General features: G+C 39.7%; 1 protein-coding gene across 3 annotated transcripts in view; it reads right to left on the bottom strand.

Moving 5' to 3' along the window:
* SPIDR (scaffold protein involved in DNA repair) overlaps nucleotides 1-22,026 on the bottom strand; it is a 207,982-nt gene that overhangs the window by 112,603 nt on the left and 73,353 nt on the right. For all 3 annotated transcript variants that reach the window (XR_012649784.1, XM_075023258.1, XM_075023259.1), the window contains exon 8: nucleotides 14,958-15,177. Coding sequence is in view for 2 of the 3 variants with exons in the window: in XM_075023258.1 (XP_074879359.1) it covers nucleotides 14,958-15,177 (220 nt within the window). In the remaining variant the exon portion in view is untranslated. The remainder of the gene's footprint in view (nucleotides 1-14,957; nucleotides 15,178-22,026) is intronic.

Raw genomic sequence — 22,026 nt, 5'->3', positions numbered from 1 at the left:
CTTTTCTTGAATTTACAGAAAAGGGATTCAGTCATGAGTACCAAGGTTTAGAAAACAATGGGTACAGAGAAAAAGAGATCAAAAAATTGAGTAATACCCATACATCAGTAAGAAAAATACATCGACTCTCTTCGCTTGGTTACTTTTCTGTACCTTTCTTGCTTACACTGCCATTTGAGTGGATAACACTTTTTCTCCAAGACTAAAATTTCAGTTGGTAACAGTGTGCCCTGTAACACCTGAAATACTTTTAACTGCAAAGGATCAGAAGCAGGGAAAAAAACCCACACACCTTAACTTCATAGGTTCACTTTTACATCTGGTAAGCAAAACAGCCCCCCAGACACCAGCTGCTAATGATGCACAGCCCTGTTTACACAGGGCTAAGAGCAGAGCCCTCTGAGAACCCCTGAGGTTTTGGAAGGCTGTACTGGGAGAAGGTAGCAAGTTCTTCATAGGTCCTCATCTTCACACACAACCTACAGAAACTCTGTTTTCAAGGCTGTCCTCCGTACTTTTTTGTAGTACGCTCCCTCTGGTTTTTCTTTTCACGAGTCTCTGTTTTCTGCTGCTGGCTGGACCTGGCAGTGGAAGTGCTGAACAACAGGAGCGGGACCAGCCCTGTTGCTGACTCAGATCTGAGAGCCTGTGCTCATCAGATTTCACCGGTGCGGTCCAGATTTCGGTACCCAAAAAAATTCAGATACTTATCTAAACAAAACTTCCTGAGGGTGAAGTATCCCTAGCACTAAGACACTTTGAGGGCTGATACACGCTTGAGCAAGAGCCCATCAGCGTGCAGCAGACAGCATGCCAACTGCGCTTAAAGCAATACCTACCTACAGAACTTCAACTTAGTCCGACTGGGTAAATTACCAAGTTAATTGCCTTGGTATTCATATTTACATTCAAAAAAAGGATACACAGATCTGAGGTCAAATCATTATGCTGTTCTATTAAAAACTTTGTTTTAGGCAAATGGACTTCAGAAAACTTCTTTTGTAATGTAAAATGGAACCATCTGTACATAAATTTGGGGAGTTATTTTGATGTTAGGTTTATTGATATAATTATGTCATTACTAAGCTGTTTACTGTTACAGGCTCCTAATAGCTATGAGGGCTTGTTAACAATACTCTGAAATCTCAGGGAAGTCTCTTCTTTCCCTTTGGTTTGGAAAGAGAAAACAAAAATTCTAAATGTGTTTATTTCTACGTTTTATATTTCCACGTAGCATCTACTTCCTTTAATGTGAAAATTTTATGAACACGAAGCTTTTGCCTCAATTTGTTTAGCTTTACTGCTTGGACAGCCATATTATTATTGTCACAACAGTATGAGAACCACATCACTTAAGCAGTGTTTAAAGAAAGAAAAGTCCCAAGATGAAGTACTTCTTCATATTCACTTTATTCTTAAAGCAATAAGAAGACTGCTACTGCAATTACTACAAAAAGAAGTAATTACAAAAATTATGGTGGTAATAACCCACCGTATCTTAAATTGTTTACTTTTTGGAGTTGGACATTATTGGTTTTCCAGTTTCAGTTTTGAAAAGGAAAAGTCTCCCACACAGCTCAGCAAAACAGATTTCTCAAATAAAGCTTTCACTGGCTTGTCATTTGATTTGGAGGGACAGAATATAGCAGATTCTGCCAGACAAACTGCTCGAAACCCCAGCTGGCTTCTGAAAGGTAAAGTATCCATACAGCTACGGATTTTGCTACCCAGAAAACAATCTTTGTTTAACAGAGATCAAAGCAATACCAGAAGCCTTCAGCATATATTTAATGCAGTGAGTAACATCCCCAAGAAATACACCAGTCAGGAGGGACACACACACACATGGACACACACACAGAGAGACATACATGGACACACACGGACACAACTTCACAGACTGATTATTTAAACTCCTAGAAATTGTACAGCATTAGGCACCTAAATTCTGCCATCCTTCCTTATGAAAAACAACAAGTAACTAGATAAGACGTCCAACAAAAATTGTTATCTGTGTTGCAAATAAAGTTAAGTAGGAGGGTGGGGGATTACAAGGTAATGTCATTCTATTTACTCTCTGCTTACCTTAAAGTACATCAAGAATTTGTATTTTTTGCCCCATGTGACCTCCTAAATGGATGAAATCCATTACATCTTGTCAGAGAGGCTTGGTAAGGAACACAGAGTGAGAGGTGAACCCAGTAATTAAATGCTGAAAGGTTCCATGATAATTTAAAAATAAATGATGGATTTACTACAGCAGAATCAAGAGACGAGAGTCAAGAGGAAAGGAATGGGATAACATAAACGAAGAACTTGTGTACTTTCCCTGGAAGGTAGAGAATTAGCATTAGACAGAATAAAACATTAAAAATCACAAGACACAAAAGTTAGAGAGGCTAATTTGAAGTAGTTAAGGAGAGGAGAGGGAGAGGGAAAAACATCCCCACAAACAGGTCTGCTAGGCTTCCAACAGGTTAAAAGCCTGTCACAGCCAGGAGGTAGCTCTTAACAAAACTCATGGCATCCAGGGAAGTTCTCAGTTTCTCCCCAGCAAGCTCACTTCAAAGCAAAGTTGGTAAGCATCTTGGGAGAGGGGGGCAGAAAATTACAGTGGGTTTCAGAAACATTTACAAGTGTTTTGCAGAAATGAAACTTCAGTTAATGAGATCAGTTTCGCTCTCTGGGTGGAGGATGGCTCGTCAGCATGCAAGGTCAATGACAACCAGTACGCAGAAGTCTTTAAGAGCGTTACACTAAATGGCGCGCAGCCTTCTTCAGCGTTATGGAGGACAAAGCTGTGTAAACAGTGCAACGAACGTCTCACGCACATCCCTACATTCAGAACAGATAATGTACCGAGTTATTAAAAGTTGTGCAAAAGTGACGGCGCACAAACCTAAACAGATCCCCCTTTTGCAGACTCTTACTCCGCGGACATGAAACTTTGACTCCAGAAAAAGTTCTGGACAAATAAGCGCTGAGGCTATGTTGGAGAGCTCAGTCACCGGAGACCAGTTTTACCTGGGCTTCTCCTGCCAACATTGCCACCTTCCGCAGCCGGCGGGAAGGGCAGGGCGGCGGGCGCGGCGGGAGGCCCCGAGCCCGGCTGGGGTCCTGCCACCCAGGGACTCGGCCAGCCCGCCCCCGCCCCCGGGAATTACTACGGAAATGCTCTTTAGAAAAGCGTTTGCCCGCCACTGCGCTGCGGGAAGCGATTCCTGTCGGCAGGGATTTCTCGAGGAGAAGTACATGTCTTTACATAATGCTCGCCACGCTGCGAGGCTCAGCCCCCGCCCCCGCCCAGCGGCATGCCTGCTCCGTTGGGTCTTCCCTGCCGCTGCAAGACCACGCTGTAAACCATATTGCTTAACGACCCCAACTTAAAATATTTTATTTTCAAAGCAAATGATTTAATTGATTCGGTGTACAGCACAGCCCCAAGAACAACTGGTCTGCTACAACCGAGGGACAATGAGCACAGAACACCGAAGGGAAATACAGTCATGGGAAAGCATTCTTCGCCACATAGTAAAATAAAGATAGTATTGAGTGCATCGCCAACGCGACTGCTAGTGTCACTTCCGAAATAGCCTAGGAAGCTGAGGAAAGCCAAAGCAGAAGTTAAGAGGAGAAGATTACCACTCTCTCGATGCCCAGACTGAGGACCTCTCATTCCAGACTCCAGCCCTAGCACATTTGATTACAGTCATGCCCAGTTTCAGTCAAGAGTGATAACAAACCACATGTGCTACTCTGGCTTCTACGTTTTCATAATGTAGGATTTACACATGTCAATATGTGCATTTTATCTAAGTTTTAATATCTGATGGCATTCTACAGTAAGGCTGGATTTTGTCTTGCTAGCTTGCAGGGATTATTTTCCTCTGAATTGTCCACAATACATGTATAGTTAATAAAGCAGTAGCATTGTGATAGCAGTTAAATAAACAAACTACAGCTAATAATAAATTTAATATATTAACTAATAAATTTAGTCCACATTCTGGATGGAAAATAGCTCTACCTAGACATAGCCAAAGTACATCAACGCAGCCAATAATGTGGGGTAGGAAATCACTTTTCAAGAAAAGCTTCCAAAAAATGAACACTACAACCAAGTAATACCTATTTGAATTTAGAAAATGGGTGTTGAGAGTTTAATCTAAGTAGACACAGAGGGACTTTACATGTAAGATTACATATATTTCCAAATCTCAGACCTCTTCCATGAAGTCAATCTTCAATGTGTAGGGTTTGCCTAAGAAAAAGATTTGTGATCACAGGTAAGGATCCTGACGAATTAACAACTGGAAGACACAGGAAGAGAATACTTTTATATGTAGTCTAATCTAAAAAATAAATAGATCTAAAAGTTGACTTCCCCCCCCCCCCCCAAAAAAAAAAAAAAAAGGTGTAATTTATATTTAGGATGTGGAAATAATTTCCCCTCCCTTGCTTTCTCCTCTAAGCTGAGCTGGTGCTAAGGACAATTTCCGGGTAACCAGTAAACCTTACAGGATTCTACTCCTTCTGAGCAGCAGTCCTCAAAAATCAGGAAATTACAGCCATATCTGAAGAGACCAGCAGCCAAAGGCAATTCCCAAGGCTTAGGTGGACTGTTCTAGAAGTTGATAATGTGGTATGTTGATGTTTACTTTTAAAATAGGTTTCGTTTTGAGTATAGATAGCAAATGACTCCCTGCTATATAGCAGGATTGGAAAGTGAACTCCTGGAGTCAAATACCTCTCAGCAAAATTAAACAACCACCTCATGTACAACTTCTCAAACCGCAAGACACGAGTGTCAGCCAAAGGAGGCTGCAAAAAGACAAAATACTGGGCAGCTTATTTATGTTTATGTGAGAGATGGAAGGTAAGAAATATCTGGGAAGATAATAAAGAACTATGCTATTCTATATAAAAAGTTTTCAAATAATTTGAAGACCAACTATGATATAGATAATACTGTAAATCTGGGCTCCTTTAAGCCGACCAACCCTGTAAGTTCCAGCAACAGCCCATATCAATAAAATGTATCTCTTCCTCAATCTGTACATTCACAATGCATAAAATAGTACCAGCCCTATTAAATTAGTATTTGTGACAAGCTCAGGGTACCAGAAGACAAGCAGTACTTGCTAAGGCACAAATGCAATGTACAAGTCTCACATAGTTGCATTGCCCACATTTCTCAAAAATGAACCTCAGCTTGGAGCAGTAATTTGTTTCCGGGATACACAAAAGGCAGACTTGCTGTGCCATGCTGGGAAGACAAATGAAAACACAAATACAATCAATGCAATTTATCGTTTTATACTGAATATAAAGTGTTCTCAATTTCAGTGCTTTCAGTGTGTTCTAGCATGCAGCATTCTAGTAGATATTCTGCCAGGTTTCTTTGGAGTAGTTAAGTTATGATCTACAATGTCTATCCCAACAATACTCTGGAGATGGCAAAAGGGGGTATTTCTTCACACCCTCAGTTCAAATTACAAGGTATTATCTGAAGATGCTGACAGGCTTGGGTTTGCACTAACAGATGTGCTGTGAACAGCAGCGGTCACTTCAAGGTAAACATGCAGTTGTCTCTTTCACACCTGCCAAGGACCATGGAGACTGACTGCGGACAATGATGCAAAGCCCATCATCATGATATGTTCTACAACAAACATGTACCACTTATTAATAAAAAAAAAAAAATCCAAGACTTAAAAAAGTGGGAGATAAAGAACCATCAAAACTAGAAACATCCACAGAAAAGTGGCTTCTAAACTCTATCAGGGAGAGAGACAACATACCATTTCAGGAGTCCAAAGAAGTGAAAGAGAGGAAAACAAAACAAAACAAAACAAAACAAAGAAACACGCACACACAAAATCCCCTTCCTACATACTGCCAAGTATGATTTTTCTGGAGCTACATCAGTGATCTGGCTTTCAAAACACACAGTGCATCCCTCAAAGGTAAAATTAATGGTTGTACACCACTTCTAATGTCATGGATACTGTTCTGATACTTCTGCTGGGAGAAACTTGGTCTGCCAGAAGGCCATACTGGGACAGTACCAAGAGGAATAGTTTTTCAAGACATCTCAGGAAGCTGTCAAAGGAGCCTATCACTCAGGGAGAAGTAATACATTGCAATCTGCGTTGTTAATGTTGACTCAGAAGATTGGTAGGAAGAGAAGCTTCATCAAACACACAAAAGGCTGCACTGAATCTTTCACAGCTGAACTGCTTTATATACCAAAGTACATTCTTGCTGCCAAAAATACATAAAACCATGGGCATTTTTTCCATGAGCTTTTACTGAAAGGAAAGCAATCTGCCTGGAAGAAGCAACAGCAAAATTTGTTCTCCCCCTTCCCCCCACGCCCCTGCCCCCCCAGGATAGCAGAGATGTTTTACATACTGCATTTTGGGTAGCAACATTCCAAATTTTTCCAAATATTTGAAAGCAACATTCCCCTTTTGAAATACTTGGGCGTTTAATTATTATTTCTGCTAGGAGTATAGTAATTAACGTTTGCTTGCCTACACTTAAATATGACATTCAGGAGGAGGAGTCTGAGAAAGCATACCTTCATGTTGAAGGGAATCACCAGACATGACAATTTGGTAAACTCACACTTTATCTCTTTGCCTATTCAAATTTGCATAAGGACACAAGTGTGCTTAGCATGAAAACCCACTGTGGTATAAAATATCCAGCATATTCAAAGCCCAACATAACTGCATACAGAACTGCATGTAAAAATCTTACCATAACTACACACCTACCATTGCAGTAGCAAATCACACCTGCTAAAGAGTATGGCACTTGACTTTAAAATTGTTTCTCCACCATGAGCTATGGAAATACATTGTATTTCACAACGTAAGAGTGCTGAACAGCAATCCAACAAGAAGAAATCATTTTCCAAAATGCAAGTTTTTAAAAAATATTAGCTGATTACTGATAATCTTAAACATTTAAACAAACCCATTCACACAGTCAGAACTTGCTCTTTAGTGGTTAAACTACTGCAGGAATTTTGGCACATAGTCTTTTTACAAATTAAGTATTGTTTTACACGTCCCAAATGTGTTAGTCATAAACATTAGCAGAGGAATACAAATCACAACTTTTTAATAACCTTGCAGTAATTCTGAACTTGTTCATCTGAACTTATTTAGCTTGTTTTTCCTTCATGACTGGATAAAGCAGACTGCAGGATTTTGTGCAGTGCCAGGTCTTGGCTCCATCGGTTGCTCATTAAACGAGATCTGGAATTTAGCATTGGATTGAATGCACATGGGAACTCATGTGAAGCTGCTCGTATATCATTGATAGCTCCGTTGCTAACACAGAGTTTATCCAAGACCGTACATTTTTCGTTGACTTGAACAAAGCTGTTTGCCATCCTCTGTTTTTGACGTCAGTGGACAACTACCCACTAACAGTATCTGTCACTACAAAATGCTTGGAATTTCCTCACTTACAAAAGCTGGAAAGTTTCAAGTACAGACCTTTCATTAAAAAAAAAAAGTACACATTATTAGATTTTCAGGATGAGAGTATTTTGTGATTATTAGGAAAGGACATTTTCATTCTCACTGAATATTCTTTCCAGTAACTTAAGAATTCAAATGTAAAAAGCATCACTGACTGTGAGAAATAGATGTTTAAAAACAATTTTCCTCTTCTGTTCCTAAAACCCATGGACTAAAACGTATGCTAATTCCTTGATACATAAGCACCACAGTGAAGTGATTAAGATTCTTCCCATTAACTGGACACTACAATAATTGCAGTAGGATCAATGTTGGATGGTATCCAGTATTTAACAAAAATGTAGAAAACCACCACCCCCAGCATAAACCAGGCTATTTACATTCACTGCCTCTTTTCTACACTTCCTTTATTCTTAAAAGTGAAACAGCCCATATTGAAGAAAGTCATCCTGGTGAAGGCACCCTCCAGAACACAGAATTACCTCCCAAGAACAATACTAAATGCTCCTTCTAGGCAAGCTCTGTGCAGGCTGCCTGGGTAGCCCTCACTGCTTGCGTGAGTCAGGAGCATAACAACTGACTGCATATACCCGATTCAGACATCCATCTGGACAGAGAGACGTATTCTACCCCTGCTGGAGGTTTTTGTGCCAACAACAATGCATTTCAACCTTGATCTAAAAACCAAGCTGCTGCTTCGCAAACACACCACTCACTCCTGACCCCTCTGATTTGGAGGAAAGCAAACAATCAACAAAACCCAGTACTTCATTGGTACAATACAGTGGAAAGTCCCCTTTTTCAGCATGTCGAGATACCATCAGCTATTAGCCCAGAGAGAGACAGTCATGTTTAAAAATCCAGTTTTAATCTTCTACAGAACTCTGGATTTACTATCTTGAGGCTCCCATCTTCCCCAAATGTGCTTCCATTCATTTCTCCATGGAAAACTCCTTTCACAGAGAGCAGTTCTTTCATCTTTGTTTTTCAGGGTACTAATATATTATGTATGAGATTCATATAATACAACTATCTATACCATAGTTATAAAAATAAACAAGTCTATCTCACTGTAGAAGTGTAATCATGTTACTGTGTTTATTAGACATAGCCCATATCCGAAATACCAGGTATCTCTTGCTTCAGGTGGTTTTGACAAATCACAGAAATGGCATAAATGACTTGTTCTTCTCTTGGAATCAAAGGTTTGTAATTCTGTATTTTTCCAGTTATGTCATCCACCTATGAAGGAGCATAATTATTCATTTATTTGATTACTAAGAAATGGTATTATTTCAATTTTCTACATGCAAGGTGGAACAAACACGAATAATACTAATGGCTTAATCTCTCTAGTTCTAGAGACATAAAATAGGATATACCTGAGCAGCTCCACAGATACAACCTTCTCCCTTTACATGAGGGGATGGACAAAAAAATCAAATTTATTTTTAAAAATAGAAAAATGAGTAAAATCCTAAGGATTGCTCTGTCAAAATGGATAAAGCAACAGAAGTATTGAAGAAATTACATTAAAAGCTGTTAGAGAAAACTTTCAGTTCACAAAAAGTATATGTATTCCTATTTTCAATAGACAACTAACCTCTTTTGAAGTGAATGCACTAAGAAAGGTATATCCTAACAAAAAAAATATAAACACTTGCAAGAAACCTGCATCTGCTTCACCTTCTTCTGAAAGGAGCTTCAATTTTCACAACTGCATGATCTCTGAGAAACAATTCGAAGCAGATGATATGATCTGATCTTTGGCTCCAAAGGCCATTCCTGTATGTACTTCAGAAATAGTGCCCACACTGGCTTTACAGCTCTTAAGTTTTGTAGAATTTTATCTCCTGAGTGAGCCTTGTCCTTCTTATCAGGGTTTTCCCACTCTGCTATTGTAACATCTTCAAAGAAAGAATGCAAAGGCAGAGCTAACATCTTTCCAAGGGGAGCAATCTGACTGGTGATCTTTTTTCCCCCTCTTCCATCCATTTGAATATTCATATGCGTATGTGTATATATATTTATTTATAAATGCTTGGATTTCATGAAAGGAAGACGGTGAACATAGATCATTTTTGTCCAACTGATCAATCAAGCATTCAAAGAAGCTGCCTCTCTGTGGAGTAAGTAGAGAAACTGCATTTATGCAAAAGATGTTCCATACATGTCTTGAATTCGTATTTGTATTTTACCTTTATTGAATGAGAAAATTTTAAAGGATATAGATGCTTTCCTTCTTACAGAGCAGCAATAGGTCATTTCTGCATTTCATTAATACATGAAGCCCAAGATCCTACTTTTTTCACATGATCTTTCTTGTGGTAGGGAGGTATTCTGTAACAATATTCTTAAATGCTTTCCTTGACTGGTGAGAGCAACAGTGATAAGAAGTCTCTGTCTTCATCAAATGGAAGGCAAACCCTCTTTAACACCAGTCACACTAGTTCAGAACACCTATTTCATGTTAGCTCCCTGTGTTGGTAGTCTTATTGCTCACCAAGATTATGTAAGGCCATGCAAGGTAAGACAGTGTATTAAGTAAGACAATGCAAAAATCACAGTAACATATCCATTTATTTTAAGTCCTGTTGTTGAGCCAACAAAACAGACTATGGCATATCTAGGGTAATTCTAAACTAGAAGAATACATAAGTCCACAAAGCTAGATTGCTTCCTGTACATAAAATTGTTCAGAGCTTGCTTGCATATTTCTACAGCAACTTCCACCACTGGCCCACCTTAAAGGACTTGAGATACAAGGTTTCATCACTGTATATCAGTTGATCTGCAGCAATGTTTTGTATGAGCTCTTCTTAGCAGTAAATAATTCAAACTCTTCTAAACCTCTTTCATTAAGGAGAGACCGAATCCAGTATAATGCAAGTAGAAATGGGAAGTCCACATTAAACACTTTCACCAGGCACTAGAACACTTTCCAAGCTGAGTAATTATGATTCCCCATGGTTTCATAGGTTAAGAGAAACTAAATAACAACTTTGAAGTTGCTTGTTGATGTCACAGAGCTGTGTTTTATATACTTACCATATTGAGTTCCTAAAATAAACTCTTTTTTTTTTTTTTTTTTTTTAAGCACAGAGAAGTTGCATAGGAAATAGCAGCTATCCAGCTAAGGATCCTGTCTTCTGCAGGGCATAACAGCCAATGTTTACAGGCAACGTATGAGCAGAACACAAAGTGGTTCTGTCCCCTTCATACCGTCCCAGCCCTCCAGTCATCAGCAGCATATGAACCTCCTGAACTAGAGGTTTCATACCAGACCATCACATTCAGTAGGTAGGGATTGATCTCTGAGCCTGTCCAAATCAAATGTGACCTGTGGTTTATATTGCTATTGCCAACAACTGTATTAGTATCAACATACTTCTAGTAGTTTAACTTCAGAAATACATAAAAAAAATTTCAAAGTTGTTAAATTTAATGGCAAGGAAAAGAATTCAAATCTGCATCATTTTCTTCAGGTTAATTTATCTTGAATATTCAACTGCAGGCATAATTACGAGCAGGAGGCAGGAGTATCTGAAGGAAACTGTCTATTCTCAAAGCCCTGCTGTGAGCAGAAAAATGAATCCTGAAGTCTCTAAAAATATCAACTCTTATCACTTTGTTAGGTATGATAAATTATTTCTATCATTTTTACAATTAAACAAACAAGAAAAACCCAGGTAAGTTGAAGCCACAAAATCACCACCAGTAGAACTGGGAAGCCTTTGTTCCCATTCTCTCATGTCTTTGCAGTATCAAGCAGTGTTCACTTTTTGCTGGATATGTATTTCTGCGAAGTGAATAAAGACTTAGTAATTGATTTAATTACACTCAGTAATGAGCTTTTCCTTTTCCAGCTGTTCAAAACACTTAATGATTCAGATTCAGTTTGTAAAAATTATGAGGTGTTCATTTAAAATCTTTATCCAAGAAATTGCTCAGGTACTGCAAAGACAACCGAAGGCAAGCCTACGCAGGCAGGGGCAGGCAGGGCTGAGTTCTTTTGCCTGTTGTGTTCCCAGCTGGCCAGACACAAACCAGCTCCAGCCCAAAACACGCAACCGTTTTCATGTGATGTGTCCAAGTTAATAGGCTTTATTTAGATACAACACTGCAATAATACTTCTATATAGCCTCAGAGCAGGCTCCCATCAGACGGCTCAGAGGCCAGGCAGCTGAGCTCCTTCCTCCACCAGACATGCTGGTTTGAAAATGTTAATCAGCCTATGGGGGTTGCTTTCGCTATAGCAAGTGACAGTTCTCACATGAAATCCCTTTCATTCAAGACTGTAAATATATACCTTAAGACACTAGACCCAAAGAAATCCATAACCAGTTATAAAGAAATCAGGGCTCAGTCTTGCAAATTCTGACTCTGACACAAAGCTCCTCTGAAAGTTGGTGGGACCACTCTCATGAGCAATGCCCAGGTTGATAAGATTCTTATAACCAGCCTCCTGTCAATGTTTTATTTTTTAAATTAAATTGCTTGTACTTTAGTGCCAAAGTATGATGGGATTCTGTATGCAAACAAATACCAACAAATGTATCAACAAATCTCTAAACACTGTTTCCCAAAGTATTTATGCAAGTCTACTGCCAGAGACGTTTCACATACCAAGCTGTGCACTGAGTTCACAACACATACAAATACAGTTACATAAAGCAAAGTCTAATTTTACAAAGGCTCCAAAACGATGCATTCAAATTTTGTTCACTAATAGTCACATACAGAAGCCAGCAGCCTGTTTGTCTGCATCTTACCTACTCACTCAGCTGCCTGGTCAGAAAGCAAAAACCAAAGTCAGAACATAATTCTGGGGTGTTATTTTAAAGATATTGAGAAATTCTACTCTCAGGACGTTACTTTACAGCAGCAGAAGCAGCCCACTTATAAATCATTCCATCTCATCCCATTCTGCCTTACCATACAAGTATCTCAAAATGCAGGACAACAATGCATAGTGTGCTGTGTGTCCCAAGTACACACGGGTCATTCAAGGATTGTCTCCCCTTGCATCTACTTCTTTTTTTTGTTCCCTTTTGCTTCTGACTGGTGATACCAGTAAGATACATAAATATGCTTATTTCACCATGTCAGGGTTAGTTTTAGTTAATTTGTTTTTATGCCAGTCACACATTTGAATTGACAGGAAGGCATTTTATCACAAACAGTATTCCTTTTTAAAGACAAAGGTACAAATTCAATGCAGAGTAAGAGAAACTACATTTCATCATTCAGAGCTCTCAAGTAAGGGTTTAACAGAATAGAAGCTTGGAAATGTGACAGAGGAAACTTCCATTAAGTGTACAAGTCCAATTTCCAATTAATGTAAACTAAAAGTGCCAAATAATAATCTAAAACAAAAACATCCCTCATCCTCCCCCCTCCCTGCCTCCAGTAAGTTTAGTTTAACAGTATCTAGCCCAACTTATTTTGACTTCTGGCTGAGTAAACAAGGAGACGATGACATTAAGATAATTCCAAAATGATAGAGAATAGGACTAGAGATGACATATAATGCAATTTTGCCACTATTGACTAATGTCTTTATAAAGTGCCTTGAGAGCCACATAGGTAAGGAAAGCAACTCTGACAACGCAGACATATCCCCTGCCCAAACATTCTGGTTTTATGAAATAACTTTTTGGTTACACGAAAAGTGCATCCTACTAAAATAAAAAACAAAAGCAAATAAAAAGTGATATTTCTGGGAAGACAGATAGCTGTGAAGTTTTCTCAAGAAATCTCAGTTTACATATATATAGGAATGAGTTTTATGTCCAGAACATCTTAGAATTTAAACAAATGAGAAGACTACACTAGTACAGTTACAGATGCTTGTAGTCTGGAAAGGATCATATCAGTGCAGAGTTACATCTTCCCAGAGCAGACATGGAACAAGCTGGAGCAGTCTGGGACTTACTTACACATGCTAAGCATACTGACAGTAACCATTCAGGATAAGGAAAAAAAAAAGTTGAATCATACCCTAACTAAAACAGGTTTGCTGGTACAAAAATCTTTGTGTAGGTTAGGGTCTATACAGAAAGATACAGCAGCATAAATGCAATGCCTTGTGGTTTAAAAACAACAGAGGAAACCTGAAGAGAAAAACAGAACTAAGATGGAAGTTTGTAGGAGAGAGAAACAAGAAGAAAACAGGGGGAAACAAAAGCAAATGTGAAGCATGAAAAGAAGATTGTTGAAGGAAAATGTAAACAAGAACAAACACTAGTACCTTAAGGGTGGGAGGAAGAAAAAAAAAAAAGCAGTGACTTACTTCATATCAGACTAGGACTTAATTAATATTCAACTGTATTTCCCTTAGCTGCCAATCTATTTACATCTACACTATCAATAGTTGTATCTGTAGCCACAATAAAGCACAATTAAGTATCCTCCCTTAGTTTTTTGAATCGCCTCCAGAAAGACTTAATCAACATTTTAGAAGCGAAAGATTACAAACTGGGGAACCCCGAAAAGATTTGCAGCTATCAATGAAGATAACAACCAGATATGGACCTTTGCAAAACAGGAAAAAGTATTTTGCAAAAGGATATGGTCAAACGCTAGAGGCAGGATTCTACTGCAGCTGGAGGCTAAAACTCAGGTAATGAATGCTGAAATACATAAGAAGAAAGTATTTCCTCTTTTATATTTGGGTGGATAAGAGTGAAAAGAGGATTAATATTCCCACTTCAAAGTTCTCTTTAATTTTTATGAAGAGTAGACCTTCCAACCTACAGTCACCAACAGCTAGCTGCTTTACTAGAAATCTCATCACTTTATGCTACCCCTTAAAATCAGGAAAGAAATGCAATTCAGAATAAATTACAAATGTAGACCAAACATTTTAAAAAATTCGAGAAAGGGTTGCACTGAAAAGGGATTTGGGGAACTGAAGACAGTGAGAGCAGCAGCAGCAGCATGCAGAACTACCAAAAAGATGTCTACTGATTCCTTAAGAACAATGTGAATCTCTCTTTTCTTAGGGTTTTTTCCCCCATTTTTTTAGGTGCATGTTGGTTTTACTGAATACTATACAGTTAATACAGACTTTTCCACTGAAACTTTATACCCATACTCACAGCAACAGATGAGCATTCCTGAACTACTTTGCTACCAGAAAGTATGCACTTTATTGGCCTTCTCATTGATAAGACATTGCTCAGGCCTTTCTATCCCTCTAAACATGAAAATATTAAGCAAAAACAAAACTGAGGCCCTGAGCAACACTAGAGGCATGACGATATACATTTAGTTGTTATCTGAGCTATCTTTAAGGCATCTGTCAAAGTCTCTCCAGCTGCCAGAGACAGATGACCGCAGGAGAGCCCTGCTCTCTCCCTAGCCCCCAAAGTCTTCCCTGCAACAATGCAGCCAACATTCTACCAAACCCACATTGTTCTACAGTGCTACAGCAAGCATGGCTGGTTCTCCCTACTCACCATGGAGGGTAGATGTGGATGACATCCTGTGGCCTGCTCTTCAGGTGAGCTGCTGTCTCTCTCGCAAAGAGGACTTTGAGTATTGGTTCTCCTGCATTGATGACAACATCCTCAGACGAAAGCATAGCAGGAGACTGTTCCAGCTGCTGGCAGATGGCAACTTGTATTGTACACTCCTCAAACATTTCTAAGATCTTCACAATTAAGACACCAGATTTATCTGGAATGTAAATTAAAGAGAAAAATAAAAATGCGAAGTCTGGATAAGGAGAAAGAAATTCTGGCACTCTGAAGATGTGTATCCCTCTGCTCTCTGCAGATCTGTCTGACTGCAAAAAATCCACATATGAGTAGAATACATTGCCCCACCAAAAGACTTACGTTAAAGTTTTCTGGCCATTTTTCTTTTCTTTATAGATACTATTAACTGTGCAGACAAAAGTCTACCTGCACTTCTTCCAAACACCAATGAACTCACAAACTCCTTACAAGAAGCCCTCTCCCACCATGTTTGAACTTTTTGATCTTGCAACTCATTCACTTTGTTCAGTCTTTTTTTATCAGATACTGCACAAAATAAATTTCTTTTAAAACAGAATAATCACACTGTGTTAAAAGTGAAGCTGTATTTGCCCTCCTTGAACTTTCTCAAAGCAACAGTTGTCAGGGACCAAGTTAGAAGAGTACCTGTTAGGTACAAAGCATCTAAAAGCTGATGACTCACATTTAGAGACGAATGTGGAGAAAGAAGGAGTAAGATAGATGCACTGCCTAAAATTAATTATTGCAAAAATGATCATCCATTTTATCAGTAGGCAATCAGGATGCAGAAGGCTCTCCTGTTTTAAAGCAACATGAACAGATACCAGCACCCCCACAGTTCAATTCTAAACACTTTTGTCAATGCTGAACAAGAAACAACTTTGCACTGAAATGAAATTACTCCTAGCTCCCTTTGTAGTCTGCACAGGGCAACAGCTACTCAGACAGACCTGGGTCTGTACTGTAAGGTTATGTAAGATTTCTTCTCTTTCTCACCTAGCTCTGCTCAGATTTGCACTCTGGTCACTGAGGGGAGAATTTTTATTATCTACCTGCCAAATGCTACAAGCAGTTAGTGGGAAAAGACAGGGTGCCAGAGGACAGGGGCAACAGAGCCCCAATTCTACCCATTTGGATTCACAAGTTCTGTTGGGAAGAACACAGCATCCCAAGAAAAACAGCTGATATAAATTATTGTCTTCCCACAGCAAAGAAGAAGCAGGGGAGGAACTGTGAACGTGATACTGGAACTTAATGGCAAAGCTGTACTAGTTATTTGTTTGTTTATTTTAAGGCCCATTTCACAATTGTGAATGCCTTTCCCTTGGAAAACAAATCAAAATATTTTAGTTTTAGTTTATGAGAAACTTAAAAAAAAAATTAACCCAACCCTCAAGAAGCCCAAACCAAAGAAATTGGGCCCTAAATCCTTTCAGATTTATTAAATAAAGTTAAAATCTACAAAACCAGAAAATATTTTGTCACTGTTTTGTACTCCCCAGTCTTTATTACATTTTATACTGAAACTGAAATAAAGTAATTTTGAAATATAAAACTAAAATGTTCTCAAAACCCCTTTTATGTGAACCCAATTTTCATCACATGCACATGCTTCTGCAAGGCATCCTGCTTCCCATGAACCAGTATTTTCCAGCAGGATAAAGGGTTTCACCAGAAAGTTCCCCATGTGATGTACACAAGCCATTTCTGTCCAAGCCATTACAGCTTGACCTCTTTTTCCAGATCTGAGAAGCAGGAGTAGGAGAACCAATCCTTTCTGCCAAATCTTTTGAGACTGGCTGATGAAAAGAGATGGTTACCACCGCTATTAATCCTTGCCCCTGTCACTTTCTCAGGGAAAGCTGTAACATTACGGTGCCACTCCAAATACTCACTGCACTCTGTTAAGGTCTGCTTACGTGCAAAATTCTGCTAAGTGTGAGCATGGACTAGTTTTCTGTGCCTAAAGGCAAGGACTTAGAATATTCACACTTGAATTCTGTTTTGCCTGACTAGCTACAGTTGTAGTCCTCTGTCAACCCCAAGTCATCTGGCACGCATAAACAAATTCTCCCAACCACAAAAATTCTCAGCCTTCAAAGTAACTGAGCATTTACCTCACCCCTCTAGACATACTGCACATTTGCATTTTCAACCACTTTAAAAACCAAGTCAGAAAAAAAATCAACTTCAATTTTGAAACACACCAACAATTTATTAAAAAAAAAAAAAGTACTAAGACAGCTCACGAGAGAGACTGTTCATCACTTCCGAACTACGCATTTCTTACGTACAGAATTTTATGACAATTCTTAATGGTCAGCAGAGTACGTTACTCAGCTGATAAAGCAGGTTGAAGACAATGAATGAAAACCTAGTAACATTTTTCTTTTAAATATCTCTGACTATAAAACAGTTAAAAATACTAGGTAAATCAAGAACTGTAACTATATGAAAGCTTCTAAAAGATATTGGTGCTAAAAACCCTACCAGGGTCCTAGAGTGTCTTGCAAGCCAACCTTAAAGTTGGTGGAAACACTGGGAGCTGATACTAAATGAAGCCAAATGCTCCTACATTAAAAGCAGCACAATTTCAACAACTAGTGAAGTCTCACACTTGGCACACATGCACATTCTACAGAACCACAATCTATTTGTTTATTTAGATGCACAGAGATAGTTTAATTTAATTACTCAGAAATTATTATTACTGCTGATGATAGAATGCTCTCTCGAACAACATGGCAAAGCACTTTGGATTCCTGGCACGTGATGAAACACCGAAGTTCAGAATGTAGCTTCATTTTTAATTCATTTGGCTCTTGTATTGTTATGTCAATCAAAAATAAATCAAACATACGTGGCTGCACGTTGAAGGGAGAATTTGTGGGTGAGGAGATGGGCTGGATCACTGCAATTTCTACAGTTTCCAAAGAAGTTTACTTGTTTGTTCATGCGTGTGAAAAGCTTACTTCAAGGTTTTGCAATGTTCTCCTTCACCCTTGGATAACTCACAGAAGTTCTCAGTTGCTTGCTGAAGTCCTCATTCACTTAATTTCACTTGCAAAACAGAATTACAGCCCAAGAAATTAAAACCTGCAGATGTGCAGGTTTCATGGCAATACCTAGTAATCTTAAACAAGGAAGAATACCTTACAGTAATACGTATTAAACAAGGTGCAAGCAATAACTGTGCTGCAATCCTGCCCATTCCTACAGTGCATATTCCTTCATTTCCCATTCTGCTGTCTAGAGCTCTCATGAATTTCTTTCTTCAGCATTAGTTTTTAACAAAATCAATGAGCTAATCCAGCTAATTGCAAAGCCACCAAAGCACAGAAGCCGATACTAGGGAGAGGAAGGAACAAGTGATGGAGAGAGGTGGGGCAGGAAGGGACTGAGGGAGGATGGTTCTTTTTGGTGACAGCCCAGCCAGGCTGGATTATGCCAGTTTCAAACACTATGCAGTTACTTCTTTTCCCCTACGGCGCCCAGGCTGGACCTTCCTCGAGAAGCTCCTTCAGCACATAGGAAGGACAGGCAAGAGGAAGTCACTGAACCGAGATACTGGCTGTTCAAGGTGCGTGGTCCACAGGCACATTTGATACAATAAAAGTATATATGTTCTACAGCTCTTGGCCAGACTCTCTGTCATCTTTTTTGAGCCTCAGCGTTCACAATAGATAGACACCACACTATGTTAATGAAAACATGGGTCAGAGCATACCTAGTGTTATCTTTCAACCACCAACTCCAGGCATAACGCTATACAATGGAAGGACCCTGAGAAAAAGAGAAGGAATAAGAACTGCAGGCACCTATGGAATGCTTGTTTAAAAAAACTTCAGTTTACTTACTTGAAGGTAACATTTCTTCTCCCATTGAAACACAAGTCCACATGCACACTCACTGGGAGTGAGCATACAGCTGCCTGGATGCATTTAGAAATCTTCCGCTCAAGCAGCAGTTTGAGGCCTGCTTAACAAAGCTCTTCTTTGGTGCCAGATGCCTCTGCAACAGCGCAATGCTTGACGGAGATAAAGATGGAAACCCAGAGAGCTGCCTGATCAGTGTCAGACATAGGTGCATTTCTCAGCAAAGCCCTGGGCACTCTGAGCTCCTGATGACAGAGGGCTGCTGCAGCTCGGTGGTCCTGGAACGCAGCCTGGCATGGGCAGCTGCCCATTCCAGCACCTCTCCATAGCCTTCACACAGAGTCAGCTGGAAAGTCAGAGAAAACATCCACTGACACAGGCTCAAGGATCATTTGAAAGATCTAGCTCCATGAGTATAAACAGAGAGCTTATTCATCCCAGGGGCTTGAAGTATAAGTTCAGTCCCTGATACACAAGGCTCGAGGTGCCGCAAAGAGACAGAGAAAGGCACTGATAAACCTGGTTGAGCATGAATTTTGAAGAGGTACTGGGGATGTACAATGTGCCTCCTCTAAAGAGCACCATTTAAAAGGAGGGGAAATCAGCCACGAGGGCCTGTAATGCTCCCTCACTTCTAACAGAATTTTCTATAAGAAAAACCTTCACAAAGACATGCAGCAACATGCTGGCTACCAGTGATTCAAAATGTTGGTCACAGAAGGGTCAGAGTACAAGAAAAATCAGGTACCAGTGATGAGCTGGGTTAGTTTCCACCCATAAAGGTCACATCAGCCCTTTGCAGAAAGGCTGTGGTAAATGCCACCCACTGGAAGGCAAGAGACAGAAATCATAGCTAGATGGACTGTGATCAAACAAATTAATTGCTCCAGACCTCACAAGTGGTCTACAATGAGTGAAACCAGCAGCAGAGACTGACTGGTGGGAGGAACAAGCCATTTAAGCAGCGAAGTATCTCTGGTGAAGCCTCTCTATGATTGACAAGAACCTCCCTCACCTCCCTGCCAAGAAACAGAAAGCTCTGACAAAAGCCATCCAGCAGCCCTGCCATGAGGGGGCTCGACAGGCAGATTCAGCACCACCCCACCAGCACACACAGGAGCCACATCTTCAGGCTCCTCAGAGACAGATGAAGAAATCTTGATCCAAACCTAGGCAAATGGGACATCAACCTCTCACTGCTACTGTTAGCAGAACCTTTGAAATCACAGGGAAAGGTCTTTTTGGCAACAGCAGTAATGGAATAAACCTGGCGAAGACCTTGGACATGATTTCCAAAAAAGCCTGATGCTTCACAATTGTGCGATCAAAACAGGTCTATATTGTATGCATGGTTCAGAAAAACAACCAGTAACTACTTGGTAGGAGAAAAAAAAAAAAAAATTTAGAACTACTAAGAACACAGACACTAGTTCTGGTTCAGAAAGTCCCCAAGTCAGAGATCTTTGGGAGATTGTTGGGAGAATACTTTGGGGAAATATCATAAAGTGTTAGCCCTGTTATAATTTTTCCTAGGTATTTTGGTAGCCCTTGTCACTGCCAGAAACAGGAACATAAGCTAGAGGAACTTTTGGTATGACCACCTACCAGATCTGCTCTTATGTCCATAGTTAATTATTTAATACCAGGTGACCTCTGGGATGTCAGTCTCTCACTCCAATTTGCAACCCAGACATGAAGTAGCTCAATCAATCCACAAAGATATTTCAAGCGCATGGGAGATGAACAAACACACTCCATGCTGAATGCATAATTTTCCCTGGTTAGTTCTTTTCATTTCTGTTTATTATTTCAGTACATAGGGTGATGCTGCCCTTCAGTCATACAGCATGTCATATACCACGTTATGACACTGTACTTTGCAGATGTTCTGCATTACTGTGAATTCCAGGACAGTTGGGAAAAAAAAGAAAGAAAAAGAAAAAAAAAGTCCCCATTCCTTTGGAGATCATGGACCCTGAGATCTTGAGCCTTTTGAAAACTTCAGCATGACTCTACAGTCTTTGGCAGAGTGAAGGCCTTAATCTTCAGATCTAACAAAGTGGCTTCACAGCAGATGCATATATTTAAGCCACACCAATACCAAATGTATGTAGTCACAGATGATGCACTGGCAATGCCATGGGCAGCCTAAGAGGGAGGCTAAGAAAGCCAGTCTGCTTTGACTCTTAACTACCAAAAAGTAGTTCGGAAAGAAGAAAAGGAAAAATATCAAGGAGCACAATTAACAAAAAAAAAAAGTTCAGACATTCTGGCTTCAGTGCCTGAAATACAACTCTAAAGTTTGTTTTAGTAACTCCATAACTACCAATAAGGAAGACAAATGAAGAGAAAAATATAGAAATTATAATCTCTTGGGTATTGCATATTTCATGTTTCTCTTGCTACACAGTGACAGGAAGCTGAACACACTGCAGGGAGAGGATCCATGGGACCTGACATACAGAAATCCATCAAATGTTGACATCAGTAAGACTACATGCAGTTTCACCTCACTCAAGTGACTTTTACTAAAATGTTACTGTTCAAGTCTTCCAAAAGAGCACCTGTAGCCTTCAACAGAAAGCTCTCAAAGGGAACAACTCTCTTTAGAGTCAGTTGATAGGACTCCAGCAGCAGAGCAGTGCCTATGAGACCTGCAGGGTGAGGAAAAGTGCTTCAGGAGAAGGAACTGGAGTATGCAACACCTCCCAGGTCCTGAAGAGGAAGCTAGGGCAGACAGTAATTTACCATGTTATGCATGATTTGAATGTGTTAGCTGGGATAGCAAGTGCACCTCCATGCAGATCAGCTCAGCATAAGTAACAACAGTAACACCACCACCACAACCACAACAAGAGCAAACCAAAGGCAGGCTGACACTATGACAGTGGGTACTCCCGAATTCTTCAATTTTCTATTCTTTCATGAGAATTTAAAAATCTTGCAATGTTGAAGGAACGCATCTCACCCACAGGGCTGAAGGACATGATATGTCCATGCGAATGTAACAATCATACATGACACAAGGTAGAAATAAATTTTCATAAAGACCACAGTACCAACGCAGAAAACAGTGAACTACAAGCCCACGGAACAGATCTTACAAACACAGAAGAAAACTGGAGTTTAGTAAAATGCCAAGCAGTGTACAG

This window comes from Buteo buteo, chromosome 3, assembly GCF_964188355.1.
Source record: "Buteo buteo chromosome 3, bButBut1.hap1.1, whole genome shotgun sequence".
Taxonomy (NCBI): domain Eukaryota; kingdom Metazoa; phylum Chordata; class Aves; order Accipitriformes; family Accipitridae; genus Buteo; species Buteo buteo.
This window is presented reverse-complemented; position numbering and strand designations above follow the sequence as displayed.